This window comes from Peromyscus eremicus, chromosome 9, assembly GCF_949786415.1.
Source record: "Peromyscus eremicus chromosome 9, PerEre_H2_v1, whole genome shotgun sequence".
In the NCBI taxonomy this organism is placed as follows: domain Eukaryota; kingdom Metazoa; phylum Chordata; class Mammalia; order Rodentia; family Cricetidae; genus Peromyscus; species Peromyscus eremicus.
Genome location: NC_081425.1, coordinates 93,256,963 through 93,277,188, shown reverse-complemented (window position 1 = coordinate 93,277,188; position 20,226 = coordinate 93,256,963). Strand labels below are relative to the sequence as shown.

The following is a 20,226-nucleotide window of genomic DNA, read 5'->3' as shown; positions in this document are numbered from 1 at the left end:
GAAGGCAAGAGTGAGGTTGATCAAGGTTGAAACTAACTGGGCCCTAAAGCAGTCAGTGTACAATCCACTCTAAGTTAGCAACTGCAAACACCCCAGGTGGCGGTGTCCAGTGCGTCTCCCCTCCTTAAGAGGTCCCAGGGCCTGAAAACTAGAGACTCAACCACAGCCCCAGCAGCAGGAGACAACAGGAACCAGCACCTATTTGGGCTTCATCATTGTCAATTCAGTGTCCAAACAGCTAGGGGTCATCCCATCCCTCTGCAGTGGTCAGGTGACATCAGGAGGACAATAACCATGGCTGGTCTTTCCTTGGTAACAGAAACAGACCAGTTCTCCATGGCCAATCATTCATTTGGTTCTTAAGACAACCCATTAACAAAGGTACCGTTATCCCCCATTTCATACACAAAAGCTGAGGCTCAGCAAGTTAAGTCCTCTGACAAGGCACATCAGGACTACTGGGTGCTAAGAGGGACACTGACAAATAGTATGTCAGCAAAAGATATGTGGGTAATACTAAAGGGCCAGGGTCTGAGCCAGAAAACCTGCAAGGATCATAGTAACGGCCTTTAGACATTCAAAGGCCATGGCAAAAAGACAACCTCAGCATAAACTTGGGTCATAAATGTGTGTCACCCATCCCTGAGGGACACAGATCATCCACTCCAAAGACGTTCTGCACCAAATGTCTCGATTGAGAGACTCAGGCACCAAGGCCCTGGGAGGGCAGAGATGACTGTGGCTGCTGTCACAACATGCCACAGACTGCATGTCTTAAGCAGCACAAATGTTTCCTCACAACTCTGAAGGCTCAAAGCCTAAGGTCGTGCCAGCATAATGTGTTCTGAGAGGGCCCTTTTCCTGGCTGGTCGATAGCCACCTCTCACCAGATCCTTACAAAGGAGAAAGAGAGACTCTCGACTCTAGTGCCTCTTCTTGCAAGGCACCGTGAGACATACCCAGCCCAGAGCCCAGATCCAGTCTCAGAGCGGGGCTCAGAGCCCAGAGAGGCCCCAGTATACAGCCTTTTCCAGCCAGAGAGAAGAAAGTGTGTGACCCCAGGCCAGTAAGATGCTGAGGGTCACCCTCTGCAATGAGCAGGAGGCCACCACAGGAAGCTGAGAGCGGGAGTCGGGCCAAAGAGAGGGAGCCCTGTTCCCAGATGCTGAGGTGAGGCCCAGAGAGGAAAGCGACCTTTACAAGACCAGCCAGCCAACTGGTCCGAGTTGGTATCTCAGGCTTTCACTGTGGTGACAGGACACCTGGCAGAAACCAGCTGAGGGAAGAAATATTTTCTTTGGTTCATTGTTTCAGATTTTCAGTCCTCAGTCACGTGGCTCTGTTTCTCCTGGACCTGTGCATGGTAAGGTGGAGCATGCTAGAAGGCATTGTGTGGAAGAGCTAAGTGGCTCATCCCGAGGCAGGCAGGAGGCAGAGAAAGAGAGCTGGGACAAAATATGCATCCGCAATGACCCATCTCCTCCCACTAAGTCCCGTCTCCCACTTCGCACCGTCTCCCACGGGCACCAGGCTACTGTGGCTCCGTCCGCACTTAGGATCCCAGCTCTCAGGATTCATTCACTTCCCAAAAGACCACTCACTGACAACCAAGCACCACGTATGAGTCTGGGGGTGGGGGTGGGGGGTTCAGATACAAGGCTTTTTTTTTTTTTTAACATTCAAGAGTCAGACCCAGACCTACCTCCAAACGCCAAACAGACCTGTATCTGCCTATAGTCAGCTCCTATGGGGGCTGGGACAGCCAGGCCCATACCAGCCACTCTGCACTCTGAGTGAATACGGCTACAGTAAGATTAAAATATCAAGCAATGATAGGCCGCCAGTGCCCAGAGCCCAGGCCTGCACAGATGGCTCTGAAGTGCCTCCATATGAGCCATGGTGTCTGCACGGACCTCCTTCCCTATTCTCCTGGGACACCCAGGAAGGCTGAAGTTCAATTTCAAATCACAAGCCTCAGCCACCAGATATGGGGCAGGGGCTGCGGCCCACAAGGACAGTACAGGGTAAGGCCTAGAGCTGATTTGGGGGCCACGACAACACTTTCTCTACGCAGCATCTGCCCAGTGTCTGCCCCAGCCTAGGCATTCAGTACATTTCCTAACCACCCCATAGCTGGCCTCGGCATCATCACCCCATTGGCCGTGTGGAAAGCTGAGAGAAACAGCCAGAGTCACAGCTGAGCGTGGATGGCAGCCTCCGTCCACCTGAAGGAGCGCTCCCTGGCAGCTCTAGGATACTGTCTATTCTTGGATGGAGTACAAGAGCCAGGCAGGGCACAGCTGTGAGCAGGTGCAGGGCAGATGGAGCTGCCTCTGCAGGTGCCGGCTGCCTCGGTGGGCTCTGGCAAAGACAACGTGAGGGCAGCCAACAGGAAAGGCAGGACTGGCCGGGGCCAGTGTCCTTGATGTAGCTGAGGACGTGAGGGCCAGCGGGGGATCATCGCAGGCTTCACCCCCTAGGAACCTGCCCCACCCACAACCCACAAACATGAGAAAAGGCTTGTTGATCACTACCCACCACCAGCCTGTGCTTCTGGACACAGGGAAAGTGTCCTGAAGGTCTTTCCACCGCCTATGAAATGAGAAACTGTTTAGAGATGGAAAAGGGAGACCCCGAGAACGGGACACTGACAAGCTGTCGGAGAGGCCGGCACCCCCAGAGAAAAGGCTGTCACCAGCCAGCAGCAGGTTAATGTTAATTGTCGACTTGACAGGATCTGGAATCACTAGGGAGATGGGCCTCTGGGCATGACGGTGAGGGTTGATTCGATTCTGTTAATTGATGTAGGGAAAGCCTTTTTAGTTGTGGGCGGGACTTGTGCTATGTGAGTGAGCGAGCCAGCCGAGCACCAGCAAGCATGCATGGGCTGCTCTCTCCTGTCAGCAGAGCACGTGACCAGCTCCCTCAAGCTCCTGCCCCTGCGGCCTCCCCGCCAGGATGGACTGTCAACTGTGAACCAGAATCCCCTTTTGCCCCACAAGGTGATTTTGTCACTATTACATCACAGCAACAGGGAAAAAAGGGACAGGCCCGAGGGCTGAGGCTGTAGGAAGTCCAGTACAGGTGTGTCACTGCTGGTGGCCCCACTGGTGACCAGGCCTGGAACAGGATTGTTTTTGTTTGTTTTATCTTTTTTTTTTTCTTTTTTCGAGACAGGGTTTCTCTGTGTAGCTTTGGAGCCTTTCCTGGAACTCACTCTGTAGCCCAGGCTGGACTCGAACTCACAGAGATCCACCTGGCTCTGCCTCCCGAGTGCTGGGATTAAAGGCGTGCGCCACCACCTCCCAGCTAGTTTTATCTTATGGTTATATAAAACTCTGCAGTTATTATATTCATATACCTTGAGGAGTGATTAAATATAGCTAATCGCACAATGCATCACCGAAAAATGTTTGCATTAGAACACTTAGCCTTTCGCGAGAACACAATGGAACACCACTAACAATACACCCCGCCCTGTACAGCACATCTCTTGAGCTTACTCCTCTTAGTCAACTCTAATTATATCTCTTTACACCAGCTTCTCCCCATCTCCTCCAACTACCCCAGCCTCTCACAGGCACGGCCCTGGGTAGAAAACTCAAAAGAAGTCACATCTAAGTACGGGATTAAACTGGACTAGAAACGTTTTAGAAGCAATGCAGACTCTGTGTAGCTTTGCACCTTTCCTGAAACTCACTCTGTAGACCAGGCTGGCCCCGAACTCACAGAGATTTGCCTGCCTCTGCCTCCGAGTGCTGGGATTAAAGGCGTGTGCCACCACCGCCCGGCCCAGACACAACATTTTAACTTTTGAGCCAACACTATTTTCTAGAGGACTGGGTTAGCCAGCCTTGTCACAGTTACAGAAGCCCGACATAAAGAGTTTATAAGGAGCAGGGTTTACTAGGGTCTGCAGTTGGCACTGTGGCTTTCAGGGCTGGGGTGAGGCAGAGAGGGCATCACGGTAGGATCACAGGGTGAAGCTCCGCAACTCACCTCCTGGCCGTGAAGTGAAAGAGAGAGGAAGAAGGGAGGACCCAGTTCTCTCTTTGGGAGCACACTGTCAAGCACTGAAGATATGCCCCTCGATCCCCCACTTCTTACAGGTTCCACCCGCCCCCAGAAGCACCGGGCACGTGGGGGACATTCCACGCACAAACCGTTAACAGGGGAATGACTGAGAGGGAAGACAACAGTGTGGAAGGAACAAAGTCTGGGTCCTGACCTGGCAGCTACAGATCTGTCACTGTCTCTCCGTCCTGCCTGCAGGCTGTGGCTGCGAGGATTGAGGGACAGCCATAAAGGCCTCCAAGAGAATCCAGGAGCAATGGCCCCAGTGTCATTGTGGGAGTTGGAGGGTGTCCGAACAGTGCAGACTCAGCAGTCCAGACACAGCGTGGAGAGCCTCACTAGACTGTGGCCACCTACCACATACCTGGCATATGACACCCTCAGGTGCGCTGTCAGGTAAGCTCCACATGCCGATCTGGAGAGCAGAACGGGGAAAGGCAGAAACTATGAGAGTCTAACCCCAAACAGGAGGAGATGGATGGGGCACGCACATAGTCTATAAGATTAGAAAGGGTATGGACTCACATTTACGCATTTAGATATGTGTGTTCACAGGAATGCTGGCGTGTATGTGTGTGCACATCCAGTGACATGATCCCAGTGATCAGTGGAGAAGAACCCCAAAGCCTGAGAGGAATCCAGGGAGGGATTACACAGTTCCTGGTACCTAGCCAGACTCTAGCAAGAAACCTTGTGTACCTGCCATCTTCCCACACATCTTCGGGGTTGAGGCATCCCTGGCAATGGTGCTGAGGGGCCAGGAAGAGCATCGCTCTCTCTAGCCCAGGGCACCAAAGCAAGACTGACCACAGCGAGGGCTTTAAGGGCACACCTGGGGAAGCTGGGAACTGGAGGGTGAGCCTCTGGGAAAGAGACTCCCTGGGTAGGGAAGGAGGCTGGGACTTACAGTTTCCTCCGTGCACTTCCTTATGCACAAGCAGCTTCCAGGCCCAGAAGAGGAGCCATCTGCCATCCTGGAGCACAGGTGACTCTGTAGAGGCCCCACAGGCCCACACGGTGACACCTGTAGAACACTCCTGTGGAATGAAAACCCAGCCAGGCATCCCAAGCTAGACAAGCCAGCCTGGATGAGACTAGGGACACAGCAAGAGAGCAGGAAGCAGAAACCTCATGAAACGGAAAGAGAGCCCAGAGTGACAACATGCCCTGGCTGCAGCTGGCACACAGAGGCTGCGTGACAGTGGCCCACACAGACCTCCGCGTCCTAGTCACCAGAACTGCGACCGTGCTGGCTACGCGGCACAGGAGAATACAGACCACTGATAGAGAGACGTTTTCAAATCAGCTAACCTTAAAATAGGAATGCCACCCTTGATTACCCCTGGAAGAGAGAGACAGGGTCAGATGGCACTACATGAAAAGGATCTGGCTCACTGCTGGGAGTTCTGGAGAAGAATCTGGGGGCCCAGAGCCGAGGAAGAAGCAGCACTGGGAAAGTGGGTAAGGACACAAATCTGTCCCCGGGGTAACCGTAAAGTACCATCCATGCCGACACCTGGGCCTTAGCCCAGTGAGTCCACGTCCGGCTCGGAACCTGCAGAGTTATCAAATGACAAGTGTGCACTGCTTTAACCAACTAAACATGAGGTAGAAAGTGTTTGTATTCCAGGAGAAAATGAACACAGCTGAGTGACGCAATGGTGGCAGTGGACCTAGACACACCTTCTTGAAGGCGTGAATGTCACACTCACTCAGAGCCCCTGGCAATGTCCTCGGTATCCTGAAGAAGATGCCCTCAGGGATGCCAGGATGTGGCCTCAGTGAACCCTTTAATTCTGAGCAGAAGTAAAGGGGGAAGCAGTGGTCGGGGACGAGGGCCCTCTAGCAGAACCCACCACCAGTGTGGCAAAGTGAGTGTCAGGGTGCCCACCGGGAAGGAGAGGGGGTGAGTCTGCCAGACCTTCAGAAGTGGCTGTCTACAAGCTTCCTGTATCTTTTTAATCACACTTCATCATTCTGTCAACAATCAACTACACTTAGGAAATTTTAGCTTTTTTTTTTTAATGTGGTATTGAGCACGGGGCTCAGGGCCTCCTCACACATAGGTGACCACTCTTGACTTTGTCTCCCCCACCACCACCTCTTCTCTCTTGAAACAAGGTCTTGTGTAGCCCAGGCTGGCATTAAACTCACTTTGTAGCTGAGGAGAAGCTTAGCCTTCTGCTTCTCCTCCCCTACCTCCCAAGTGCTCGAATGCCAGGTGTGCATCACCACACCGGGTTTGTGTGGTGCTGAGGGTCAAACCCGGGGCTCTGCGCCTGTGAGGAAAGCGCTCTATGAACCGTCTGCATCCCCAGCCCTTTAACCTTGTCTTTTTCTTGCGCTTCGGGTGGCTAAAGAACAGCATCTCGGGTACTTTCCCTTCCTCTGCCGCTCCCTTAAACCGTTATCCTCCCTTGATGTGACAGATACATCTACAGCCGATCCACTAACTCGCGTCTTCTACTCACAGCAAAGATAATTCTGTAAAAGGAGACTCACGTGCAGCCAGTTCTTTTATGCATTTACATAATCTTCTGCTTGAGCAAGCGCTGAAAAACAGTTGACTTTTTCAACAAATTGGTATCTTTTCTCATATTTGTCTTGTAGAGCATGTTAGTGCAAACTTCAACCATCCAAGATGCAACATTTTAGAGCCTTAACTGTCCTGTGCTGTTTATTCATTTCAGACCCTCATAAAGCACATATCCGACATACTATCCTAAAAGACAGTGTTTGTAAGGAGTTTGTACGACTATTCCGAGGAAATCATAGGTATAAATCTTAGAGCCAGCACATCCATCCAAGGAGAGTTTCTTGTTTTCTTCAGAAATATTTAAGTATGCATATCTCCACATAAATGATTCCATTTCTTTTTTTTAAAAAAAAAAAGTGTATATCGGAAAACACATGCAGGCACTAGAAGTAATGTTTACAATTAGTTCATGGAGGTTTCATGAAAAAGCCAATAATATGCAGCACGAAACAGATGACAGCCCTCTTCCTTATAAATACAAAGGGAGAAAAAGACAGAAGGAAATAATGCCATGGGGCTCGGGAGGGTTTCACTCTGCTGCTTGTTCTCCACACCTTCCACGTTTTATATAAGAAGCATGCACTGGCCTCTTTCTTTTTTACATTTTAAAAGTAACCCATGTTCCTTGTAGCCATGCATTCCTTTTATAACTGGGGGGGGGGGTGATAAAAGCTGAAAATGAAAAGGTCATTTAGGGTCCTCTCTCAAGGAATTCACCAGCTTAAGAAATTATGTAGCTGAAAATACCAATAGCCTTAAGAGACACTGAGGAAAAGTCATAGCTGGGTCAGAGCGTAGGGAGGGAATTAGTGTTTACTGAACACCAACCTCAGGCCTTATGCAGGCAATTTATACAGGTCTCATCTCATTTAATCCTCCCAATAATCCCAGGAGGCAGCTACTACAATTATTCCCTTTTAACAGATCCCGAAAGAGGAGCTCGGCACAGAGCCAAGACTCCCTGAGGTCATGCAATGAGTGAGGCAGGCTCTCATCTCTGGGCTCCAGCAACCAGGCCCCATCCCTGGGTCGTGGTGTTGCCCCTCAAATTTAAACAAGGTAACATCTCTCTAACCCCAGACCCCTTGGGACACACTGGACACTTGTCCTCTCTGTGATAAAGACAGTGATAAAGACCAGTATGCCCTTGCTCTCCATTCCCCAAATAATATCCTCTGCAGTAAGTGTCCAAGCTCAGGAGAAAAGGCTGGGATTAGCTACCCAGCAAGAGCCAGCCTCTGGGCAGACAAGTACCCCATAGAACAAGCAAGAAAGGAGACCCAATGAGCTGAATACTTGCTCCACAAGCATTAGGCCAAGGGGAGGAGGCTGCTAAGCAATGCTCAGCTTCTCCCAAGGCCTCCATTGATAGCTCCTCCCTTTCCTTGTAGGCACCCAGGAGCTATGCAAGGCCATGGGATAGATAACAAGGTAGATGTCAGCCCATGCCACTCCCAAGGTTGAAAGTTGCATGACAGCTTTAACCAGCAACAGCACCTGTCCAGTGTTCCTATGCCTAAAAACCACTGATCCTCATCATCTCACTCCCTCATTCCAGATGTGCAGAAACACTCCCATACCCTTCTGAGATTGTCAACCTGCCATCCTTGGAGATAGAGATATTTTTCCAGTTACATAAAGCAAGTAACAACCAATTTTAAAAAAAAAAAGTCTGAACCAGTGAAAGACCCTGGCTGGAGCCTTTACTGCCAGGACAAAGTTGCATTTGGGGCTTGAAGGTCAAATGGCACATAGCTACACTTAGTTTGTTCTTTAAATTGTTCCATTGGTTGACAAGTTCAAAACCAAACATGAAAGCCAAGTATGGTGATGGAGTAAGGCTCACCTACTGTCCCAGCATTCAGAAGGGACTGACTTAAAAAAGAGGAAAGCCTGAGCTACACAGAGCAAAACCCTGCCTCAAACTATGAAATATATATATACACTTTACACTGAAGAGCAGTGCTTTGCTTTAAAAGATAGATACATGTACAATACTAGGACTTTTCCCGCCAACAAGGCACAAATCAACGGAAGCTGTGTGACAGCTGCTCCTGTGAACAAAGATGAGCTCTCCAGGGACAGCTCATCCATGTGTGTGCATCCTGCCTCGGGTTATAACCCTATGTAAGATCAGCACCTTCTGTCCCTGGTGGAGATGGCTGTGCTTCATTCCGGGGCACAATGAATGAGCAAAGGATGCCTTACACTATGGAGAGAGTTGTCAGAAGCAACAACCATAGAGACACTCCAATCTGATATGGGCCGGTGGCAGAGGCCCCAAGGAACCATGAAGCCAGCACACAAAAGAAGTTTGGGGTCAGAGGGCATCTGGAGACAGACGGTGGGATGAGGCCACACAAGAAGGACAGGGACACCCCCATGCCTCTATTTCAAAGGACATAAGCTAACAGACATCTGCAATACTGGAAGCAGCCGCTCTATTTTATGTGCGTGAATATTTTGCCTGCACATATGTAAGTATGTCACATTTGTGCAGGAACCAGCAGAGGCCAGAAGGGGGTGTCAGACACCTCTGGGACTGAAGTTACAGGCAGTTGTGAGCCACTATGTAAGTGTTAGGAATCAAGCCAGGCTCCTCTCCAAGAGTGGGAAGTGTTCTTGACCACTGAACCACATCACCAGCCCCAGCAGCACCAGCCACCAACACCACCACAAATCAGCACTTAGGACTGGGGACCTGGACAATTAAAACATCCTTCATCCTCCAAGGCTTACAGTTGGGCAGTCCCAAGGGCTGACCACCTCTCCATCCTTTGCTGTACCTAAAAGCAGGAGGCTGGCCAAAACTGCATGAAGACTCCAGCACTAGCTACAGACTACATCCATCACTGATCACCTCATCCTTTAAGGTACCAGGAAACTGGCGGGCAGTGTGTAACCCCACGGGGACAGGGAGACCCTAGGCCCAGCAAGCCCAAGGAGAGACTGACAGCACAGCTCTCAGTCACCTCCTCCCTGCCCGTAGCCCCGCCAGTTCTGGGAAGAAGTCCCTGCAGGCTGTGCTTCCAGCTGTACCCTTGTGGCACTTCAGGGCACTGGCACCACAGTGGAGCCCTGCTTGTGGTAAACAAGACAACGAGGAAGGGGAAAGAGCATGGTGGAGCAGACAGCAGGGCCTTGACCAGGAATCAACAACAGGAGAGAAGGGACCCTTGACGAGCAGCCAGCCAAGTAGGAGTGGAGGGAATACACAGGGAGAGAAAAGGCTGCCACCAACGCATCCGACGACGACAGACATCTGCCAATGCTGAAAGCAGCAGTTTCCACTATTTTATGCGTTGTGTGTGCTTTGCCTGCACTCTATAAGTACACTCCACGAGTGCAGGTGCCAGGGGAAGCCAGCAAAGGGCGATGGCCTCCCTGGCTGCCCACCTGTTGCCCCTGCCTCGGAGTCCCAGCGAGACAGCTGCAGGGAAATACTGCTGCACCGGGCCTGGCTAAGATTTTCCTGCCATTAGAGCTAGTCCAGCTCCTCTCTTTTCCTGAGCAAACAGCGCCCACCTCCGGCCCAGGCGACAACGCCTCCTAGGCCCGCAGCGCTGGCCCCGGCGAAGAAACCGGCTGCTCCACACACAGTGGAGCAAAGAAGAGAGAAGCCAGGCTGAGGACCCGCGGGGCAGACGCAACGAGGCGCCACAGGGTGTGCAACCGCGCCAGCCAGGCTGTGTGACAGCCAGGGCTTATAGGACGAGCTCCGTGCGCCAAGCTCCTGTGGGCTGCAGGCCACGAGAAGCTTCTGGGGAGGTGCACGCGACAACGGCACGAAGACACACCCACCCACAAACACGCGAGAAACAAAGACAACCCTGAGCTCCACGCCTGCTCAGCGGCGGCAGCGTGGAGCACACACGCGCATCCACCCAGCGGGAAAGAAGCCGCACATTCCTGCGAGGAGACCTGATTGCAGTGCATAGAGACTTTTCGCTTGCCCTGACAGTACGGAGCCGCCCTACCTTGCTAGGCCTGGGAGGACATGCCACCACCACACCTGGCACAGCAGCACGCCGACCAGGAGACTCTGTACAACCGACTGGGTAGCAACCCTGCCTGGACCCATTGCTACGCAGCCTCACTGGCTGCAGCCCAGTGACTCATGCATGGGCTTAGTGGCCACTCACCTTCCTGCACCGCCTGGAACGGGTTATTGGCCTCGATGACCTTGATGGAGTAAGTGATCTTCTCACTCTGCAGGATGTCATCATTGAGGCTCAGGTCCGATACAGCCAACTGGAACACCCTGTCGTCCTTGGCTGCGTTCTCCTCAAAGATGGCACCTGAGACAGAAGAGGGGTCAAGACCAGGCCTGGAGAGGAACCCTTCCCACTTCACTTCCAGCCTGGGGTCAGGGCACTGCCCGGACCTCTAGGTACCAAGTGGTAGGAGGACTGAGCTAGGATTTTGTTTTTGTTTATAATGCTTTTTTTTTTTGAGACAGGTTCTCCTTCTGTAGCCACAGCCGGACTTGAATTCATGGTGATCCTCCTGCCTCAGCCTTCCCAGGTAGTGAGATTACAGGCATGAGCCACCAGTCTTAGTTCAGGATTCTGTTTTGATTGGGTAGTTTAAAGATCTCCCAACATAACCCAAGCAGGATATGCTCCCCTCCCCCACATCACACAAGTGCACACAGTTGACATGAGTTACACATGCTTATCCTTCATGCTACCACCAGGTCACATGGGCTTCATAACCAAAGCATCACGTGTCCCAGCCATGCCCCATACAGAAGATGTGGCAAGCTGAGGTGCCTCCCACTCAAATAAATGCATCTGACATGGTCCCATAAATCCCATCCCAGGAGCCAAGTGAATTCTCCAAGAGGACAATGTCCTCCAGTCCAATCCCAGGATGGAGTGATGGCTCCTTTTTCCTTTACATTCCATGCTGAATGCAGAAGTGAGAAGATGGTCCACAGTTAGCTCTCCTGCACAAGGGTTTTTTCTTTAGGCATAAGGCATTGATAGCCAGCATCTGGATGGTCAAGATGCTGCATGGCCTCATGCCTCTGCTCTTGTCTCTCACTTCCTCTTCCTGCATGTATGGAGGGGTGGGGCTGTATCCTAAACCCCTAAACATTCTGATCTAGCAGTACTGAGAGTCCCAGAAGAAACCACTCTTCAACGGTCCTTCTAGAAGCAAGGACAGCTCCTCCAGAGCTCCGGCCGACCTGACGCTTTCACTGACCCTGCGTTTACAGCGGAGATCAGTTGGACTGCTGCTTTGGGGTGCCCACCCCCAGCCCCCTTGCCAAGCGCCAAGGGTCGCCAAGGTCCTATTGCTTGGCCTTGTAATTGCCCTGGAGCTGAGAGCTGGGTAAAAGGGCTCAGCTCCCGGATTCCTCACTACACTGGAGCCGCAATGCTGACCGGGAGACCCACGCCCGCTCCTGGGCGGGAAGCAGGTTTGGATCCTGGCCCCGGCCCCGGAGGGGAGCGCTGCAGCCCTCGGAGTAGGGACTCGGTGCCTCACCACCCTTTCCTCTTTCTGCCCCGCGGGTAACATCAACCACGTTTTCTCACTCCTCCCAACCCCCAGTTTGTCCCTGTTCGCTGGTCTTTCCCAACTTCCGGAAAGGCGACTGCGGAGGGGCTCCCCCAAAGCGGCAGCTGACAGCCCCCCCACACAGACACAACCGGGCCCAACTTCTCGAGATCCCAATCATTCTGCTCCTAACTCCCGATCGCTACCCCTCCTCTGATCGCCCCTTCCTTTGCTCTTCATCTCCTTCCTCTCCATCCATCTCTTCCTGCTCAGCACCCCCCACCCCACGGCCCACGCTCCTTCCCTCCACCCCTACCACCCAGACTGTACGCTGGCCCCAAGACTTAGATCAGGCAGAAACTCTGGAACTGTCCAGGATTGGGCTGCAGTTGCCACAACCAGATACACACACACCCCCACACCGAGAGCTACACAGACACACACCGGGGAAACAGGCAAGCACTGTGTCCACTCTAACAGGCTGGCAGAACGCGGTAGTCGCACTAACACACGCTCAGATGGCCCCACACACCCCAACGCCCTCTCACACTGACACCAACACTGTGCCAGGTGCACACACACTGGCACGCTGACAGCACCCATCCACAGTCACACAGGGTTCCGCTTTGGCCTCTTTGATCTTGCCCTGCCAACTTAGCTAGCCCCCTGCTCTGTCCGCCCCTGGCCCCAGTGCTCAGGCTGTGCCGAAGGGCCCAGCCTGCCGATAGCCCCGCCAGGGACACACATCTCTGACAAGCATCTATCCCCAGGTTCCCTGCAGCCGCGGCCCTAAGTGTCGGCAGAGGCCGCGGGGCCCCGCGCACTGGCAGGAGCCCCGGGGAGCAGCGAGGTGCCCGCAGGAGCGCCGAGCGGCGGGAGCACAGCTCCTCCGCGGGGCGGCGCGGGCCTTCGGGGGACCACTGCCTGCTGAGCCCCTCGGCCCGGGGAACCGACAAGTTTGGACGCCGCGCATCACCGTCTCTATTGGGGGCCCCCGCCCAGCCTCGGCCCGTCCGCCCTCCGAGCTCACCGATGTGGATGATGGAGTCGGCCCGCACCGTAACGCACTGGCATATCCAGGGAAGAAGCCACAGCGTCAGCGCTTCCATGTCCCCCGGGCGCGCGGCTCATCCGCCCGGGCCCGGGGCGAGGCCGAGGGCAGCGCGGAGCGGGGAGGCGCGGGTCCCGGTGCAGTCCCGGGCCGCTCCCCGGGAGAGCCGAGCCCGCCCGTGCGTCTTCCCCCGTGCTCCCGCCCCTGCGCCCTGCGCCCGCCCCAGCCCAGCCCAGCCCAGTGCTCTCGGGCTCCCGCGCCGGCTCTGGTTGCGGTTGCGGCGGCGCTCGCAGCCCAAGCCCAGGCCGGCGCGGCGGGGGCGGCCCGCGGCTGTGGCGGCGGCGCTTCCAGCGACTCGAGCGGCTCTGGGGGCGGCAGAGGCAGAGGCAGAGGCAGAGGCGGCGGCGGCGGCGGCGGCCCGGCCCGAGCGGCGGCTCCGGGCTGGCTGTGTGTCTGAGCCTTAGCAAGGAGCGAACTGCGGAGGACGCCCCCTCCCCTCCCCCTCCCCCTCGGCGGCGCTCCCCCTCCCCTCCCGCCCGCCTCCCTCCCCTCCGCCCTCCTCTCCACCACGTGACTGCGGAGCCTTAGCCTCGCCGTGCGCCGCTCGCCCGCTCGGTGCTTGGAGGGGGCGCCCGGTGCTCCGCGCTCCCGGCCGGGGGATGCTCCGAGGCCGGCACCGCGGTGGAGACCTGGCCTGTCTGCGGCGAGCAGAGGCTTGGCCGTGCGGGCCTGGTCTCAGGGTTCGCCGGAGAAACGAAGAAGGCACGGTCACTAATTGCCCTCGGGGAGGTGGGGGTCTCGGAGCTCGCTGGCGATGGGGGACTTCAGCCGAGAGTCTGCAGTGGCCGGAACGGACAACCGCTTTCGGAACTGGACCCGCGATTTGGGCAACCTGCAGATAGACCGCAAGGCCTGGGGCACTGAGCCAGGCACCAGGATGCTAGCGGGCAGGCGGCGGGCTCGAACCCTAGCTGTCCGTGCAGACTTCGGCGGACATCCATCCCCCGCCCCCGGGGCGGTGCACTGCGCCGGGAGTCGGGCAGGAGACTCGGACTCTGAAGCCCAATTCATGGCCGGAAACGGGCGCAGCCGTGACCGCGGCGCCTGGACGTGAGGAGCCTTCCAAGCGGACGGCGCTCTCAGACAGCCACCCTGCACGAAGCTTTCTAGGGCGAGCCCGGGCGGAGAGCCCGCTCCCAGCCGCGGGAGCAAAGCCGGACTCCCGCTGCCTCCGGGTACCCTGCCTCTGGGCGGACCACCACCACCGTATAAAGGGTGAAGCTGCTGAGGGATCCAGCCAGGGAGGGGGAGGCAATCTGGGCTCACAACCCTATCCCCAGGTCCTAGTTGGACTGGGCTCCATTGAACACACCCAAGATTTCAGGGAGACAGTTGAGCCCTCCGGAATTCTGATTCCCTCGGAAACTTGAGTCCAGCCGAGCCTGGCAGAACTGGGCGCCAGGATAAGCGCTGGGTTCGAGGGGCCAAGATAGACTCAGCTGCAGCCTTGTCTAGAGCTCCCAGCACCGTGGGAAAGATAGACACCCACACAGGCCATAAAAAGATGTGGAGAGGGCTGTAGAGGAGCTCCGGGCCTGGGCCCTGACCTAGCTTGAAAGTAAAGGCAGCTGTGGCTTCCGGGAGGCGATGACAGTTGGAAAGGCCACCAAGGGAGGAGAAGCTTTCAGGCGTTCAGTGCTGCTAGTGAGCCAAAACAGGAAGGGAAGAAAGGACTGTGCGGGGAGCGTGCATTTGTGTGAGTGTCAAGCTGCCAGCCACCGAGTTGTCCCTGGCAAGTTCTGCTTTAGAAGGGTTGGCCAGGATGCTGTTCAGAAAGACCAGGAGGAGCCTGGAAGCTGGTAGGCAATACCTCAGCTGAACAGAGGGGATATGGGACTGCAGGAACATCAAGGAACACCGTTCTGCGATGAGGGGGCCTGGTGGGCAAGAAGAGAGAAATGGCCACAGCTGCAGGTGGGAGGCTGGGCTGCAGGGCCAAGTGTGATTCCACACAACTCACAACAAGCCTTAGGACCCTGGAGTGGGGAAGTGCCCATCCAGCTGATGCAAAATCCTCTGGTCTCCAATTTTTAGTCCTGCGAAGTTCCAGCATTCCCTGGCTGAAAAGTTGTAGGGGAGTGGGAAATAAAGTCTCATCAGCTTCAGTATTTACCCGTTTGGTTCGTATGAGGACTGACTCCATCCATAGTGGTAAGTGTGGTGTGGCCACTCCTTAGAGTCTCCAGTCCAAGGTCACGAGCCACCAGGTCAGGAACACCCCTAATCATCTCCTTGTCCCACACTGCAGTGTGTAAGCAGGGTGAGCATGGGGTATACCCACTCAGATGTTAGTTATCCTTGTGTATTTTTCTAGGTAGGGGTGTGAGGCAAGCCTCAAGAGCCCCTTCCGAATACAGAGAAGACAGCACAACACACACCATCAAATTCTAATCTGCATGATGGAGTCACTGTAGATGGAGACCTGCAGGTTACATCTCAAGTTGGAGTTCCTGAAAACTTTTGGCCTGGAGAAACCTCCCCTCCTCAGCTGGGCACCCCTTGTCTTAAACTGGACCGAGTCTGCACCATGCCCAGGTGGGCAGAAGCGGGAGTCCTGCCGCTAATCCACAAAACACTCCACACAGCCAGGCCAGTTTTCCCAGCCAGACTGGAAGGCCCTGCACACTCCTCCCCTGCCCTTAGGCAAGTTCTGCACAACTCCCACCACTAGAGACCAAAGCAGAACCATCTCTAGGAAGGATGATTGTGATCATCCCTCTGCTGCATGAAGTTAGGATTGGCAGCTCTCAGGGGGTGCATGGGGGTGAGGGGGACTTGCTCACCAAACCTTGGTTTCTGGCTGAGCTCAGTCCTGTCAAGTCCTGATCATCTAAAATCAGGGTTCTTTGGGGATGTTTTTGGTTTTAGGGGGTTGATATGTTGTGTTTTACTTTGAGACAAAGCGAACATTTGGTTTCTTTGGGGACTGATTCCATGGTGGAAAGATGACAAGTGTGATGTGGTCACCCCTTACAGTCTCCAACCTATGTAGTCCTGGCTTTCCTGTGTAGACCAGGCTGGCCTCACACTCACTGAGATCCACCTACCTCTGCCTCCCAAGTGCTGGGATTAAAGGCGTGCGCCACTATCCCTGGCAAAATCAGGTTTGTTAGCCCCAGGAAAAACAACACAAGTTCACCACCGTGTAATAACCTAGATAGGGAAGATAAGCTATCAGGGTCTAGGCCTAGGGTTGCATGCCCATTGCTCAGAAGGAAAGACTAATGCTCGCAGAAAGGTATGATTTGCCCAAGACATGGGAGGAGTTACTGGGAGCACCAGGAGTTGTTCTTCTTGAGTTATTCTTCACTACACAGAGGTGTACTCACAGGAATCAAGAGTGAGTTGATCAGTCCTTTGTTGTAGCTCAGCCAACACCAGGAATTGTCTTTGGGAAGTGCCCTTCAATTATGCTGATTCTAACTACCTTTATTTAGCACTTACCCCATGAAGACCTGTGCTCAGCCCTCCCTTCCTTCCCAGGAGGTAGAATTTGGCATAGGAGGAAACTCAAGTGGGGGGGCGGGTAGCCATCAGATCTGTTTGCCACCACAACTGTGGTAAAATGTCCAGGCACAGAGAAAGGGTACAGGTGTCCACTTGAAAGCCACAGCCATTGTGATGGTCACTCCAGAAACATAAATCTCTCCTTTGTCCATCACCACTCTCTCACTCCAGCCAATAAATGGACCAAATAAAGGAAACCTGGAATCCTGGCCCTCCCCATGACCTGAGGAGCCACCTGCCCAAGTAGAGCCACCACCGACCAGCACCAGTTCAGGTGGCTTCCCAACCATGCTCTCTCCTAGGGAGCTACCCAGAGTACCTGTGGTCCTGCGTCTTCCTCCTTCCTCCCGGCACGGCACAGCTGGCTGGAGTTTTCTGTAGCTGTCCAGCCAGACTTGCAGGAAGGGTACAGCTGGCAGAGAGACCCCTGCCAGCCCGAGGAAGTCTACAGGTTTGGATGTGAGGACCCAGCTCCCTTGTGTGCGCAGGAAAGAGGCGAAGCAGAGACCTGAGTCGAGCCATGTAGGGGTCAGCGGGCATGTAGGAAAGAGTGCTGCCCACAGGCTCCAAGGAACCTGCTCACTGATCGGACCTGCGCCCAGGAGATCAAGCCTCCATACCCAGCTTTCACTGTTCCTTTGTGTGTGTGTGTGTGTGTGTGTGTGTGTGTGTGTGTGTGTGTGTGTTGAGGCAAGGGATAACCATTGCAGCTTGGACCACACTTGAATTTGAGATCTTTCGGCTTCAGCCCCCAAGATGGAATTCTAGGTGTATGCAGCATACTGGAGTATGCCCCCCAGACTTTTTTTTTTTTTGAGACACTTACTTATTGCTGATTTCCTCCATGCCCTCAGCAGCTGCCTGGCACATCTGTTGAATGACAGTGACCCAACTCCACTTTCTCTCCTTCTTGCCAACCTCTTTCATCTAGTGCTTATATTTATTTGATCTTCTTTTATATGACTGTATTTTTTAAAGTTGTTTTCCCTCTTGGTCACTCTCTTGAGGTTTTTGCTTTCAAATTTCCCAGGCCAGCAATCTCTGGCCTTGCTTATTCCATGATTCGAAGCTTCATTGATTTCGTCTTTGGTTTTATCAGAGAGGAGAGTGTGGGTGGAGAAAGTATGGCTGAGGATAGCCTCCCCACAGCAGGGTGCTGAGCCACCAGGGCGGGACCTGCTGGGCTGGCGGCTGCTGCCCTTTTGAGGGCTCTGTCAACAATACAGGCATCACCACAGCTGACAGTCAGGTGGGGAAGGGCTTCATCTTGTCGGAGCCACATGGGCCAATGAGGAGAAAGAAGACCCATACTATGTGTGAGCATACCACCCAGACAGCAGCACCCCATCTTTGTGAGGAAAACACCTCCCTCTATCCCATTACACAGTCGGCAACCTGAAGCACAGGGCAAGAGACTCTGATTAGAACCAACCAGTCCAAAAAGTTACCTGGGGGGGGGGGGGGGGGATGCCTCCCTCGAAAAAGCAGGCCCCAGATCTCTGATCAGGAAGGGTGCAGTGGGCAGAAGGGTGGCAGGATCACACCACCACTCGGGCCATCTGGGGCTCCCACACAAACACTCTGGGACCCCAGGGAGATCCATCCCTTCCTTGAGGCCTTCCAAAAGTCCTATGAAGAAAAGTGGAATTTGCACAATGAGGTCCCAAGCCGAAAGGGACGATCCCAGGGCAGTAAAGCTTGGGCCGCGAACACACCCTTCTGAGCTGTCAGCTCAGCCTGGGGTGAAGCTGCAGTGCTTGCCTCCTTCCGAATCAGAGGGTCTGCAGTCTATACACCTGGGGAGTCTTGCAGAGCAGGACTCCTGGGGTCTCCTGCTACCATTCAGACCTTGGAGGCCACAGCCCCGAGAGGCAGTCTAAGTCTAAAGACTGGCCTACCCCTCCCAGTTCCTTGCTGGCTCCCCAACTTCCCAGCCACAATGCTAGCACAGCTCCCCTACTCTTCCACCAGCCCTGAATCTTCAGCTCTGCACTTCAGAGTCCAAGTGAGGCCCCAAAGCCCTCATCAGGCATGAGGGCCCAGCCAACCCAAGACAGAGAATGCCCCAGAGCTCAGCCCTTCTCACTGCTGCCCAGGGCTCCTCTTGTGGCTGCCCAAAGGCTCTGCACATGCTAACCTGAGACCGTGACTGGAGTTCAGAATGTCAACGGGTGTTCTAGACAGGAAGAGAAGGGAAGAAAAGCTGAAAAAAGAAGAGAAAGATATGAACTACAGACTAGAGGGCACTAGGAAGGAAGTTACCAGAATGGTGCTGGCGGGAGATGTAGAAGCCAGACACACTCCTTCTAGATACCTATATACAGAGCAGGCACCCTGGGGGGCCTTATGGCTGCAAAGACATGTCAGCCATGGTATCTTCAGTGGGCATCCTAGGAAAGGGAGGGCCACTGATCTATAAAAGAGTCCAAACAGGACATGGAAAGACAGATAGCTCAGTGGCAAGAATGTTCACTGTTCATCCAGAAGAGCCAAGTTTTCGTTCAGCTGCTTACAACTGGCTAAACTCAGCTTTAAGGCATCTGGTGCCCTTCTTCTGGTCTCCATGTGTATCTGCATACACATGGTATATACACATTAAGTAAAAAAAATAAATGTTTTTTCAAAGAGCCCTGCGGGGGAGGGGGTGTCACCTTGGCTACCAGGAAACTCATGAGAAATTGTCCCACTTTTACTCTGTACAGGACACTTTCTGCCAATCATATGTCCTCTGCTGTCCCCAGAGATGGGCTGCAGGTGTCCGCACATGAAGTACGATCTTGGGGACCAGATGACCTTAGTCCAGTCTATTCCTTGTCTATGATGAGGCTCCTGAATGCCAGCCTTCACCGTGCAAGTCCCAGATACAGCTAATAATTACAGAACTGCACTCACCTCCCACAACCTGTCAGATGTAGCCCAGCAACTGCCCCCAGCCCAAGCCTGCAACTCCTCAGATCTGTGCCCCAACACTTTCTGGGGGGCTGCATCCACATAGATCCCTGGTTCACCCTGTGTAATCACCAGGCCCTCCGACTGGACACAGTCCTCAACAAATCTGAGCCAATGGTAGTGGACATACCCATTTCCAAGAGCAAGCTCTGTTCTTCAAAACTGGGAATTGTGGTTGGTTTTCTCTGTCTTGATGTCAAGGTGTATTTAGCACCCTATAAACCTGAGGAGAAGGGGATGCAGCCTCCAAGGATCACTTCTGGAGGCTTCTTTCAAACAAAAGCTCCCTAGGGCTCCTTCAGATAAATCATGAAGATAGCGCATGTCTTATCCACCATTGTTGTCCTGGGCAACCTCAGGCTGTCCAGAGATTTATCCAGAGATTTGTCCCAGAGCTTGAAGATGGGGACACAGGACAAGGAGTAAAGAGGACCTGGGTAGGGGCAGAGAATGTGCCATGTGCCTAACCCTTGATAGACTGGGCCTGTGCATTGCAGTCCCCATGCTTCTCAGTGGAAGATGGAGAGAAGGTGGGGTCAGAGGC

The 20,226-nt window shown here is 54.0% G+C and overlaps 1 protein-coding gene across 2 annotated transcripts in view; it reads right to left on the bottom strand.

The window, feature by feature from the left end:
- Grid1 (glutamate ionotropic receptor delta type subunit 1) overlaps positions 1 to 13,268 on the bottom strand; it is a 731,151-nt gene extending 717,883 nt beyond the window's left edge. For both annotated transcript variants that reach the window (XM_059274150.1, XM_059274152.1), the window contains exons 1-2: positions 13,146 to 13,268; positions 10,753 to 10,908 (exon numbers count right to left, since the gene is read on the bottom strand). In XM_059274150.1, the coding sequence (XP_059130133.1) occupies positions 10,753 to 10,908; positions 13,146 to 13,224 (235 nt within the window). In that variant the 5' untranslated portion in view covers positions 13,225 to 13,268. The remainder of the gene's footprint in view (positions 1 to 10,752; positions 10,909 to 13,145) is intronic.
- Between the last annotated feature and the right edge of the window lie 6,958 nt (positions 13,269 to 20,226).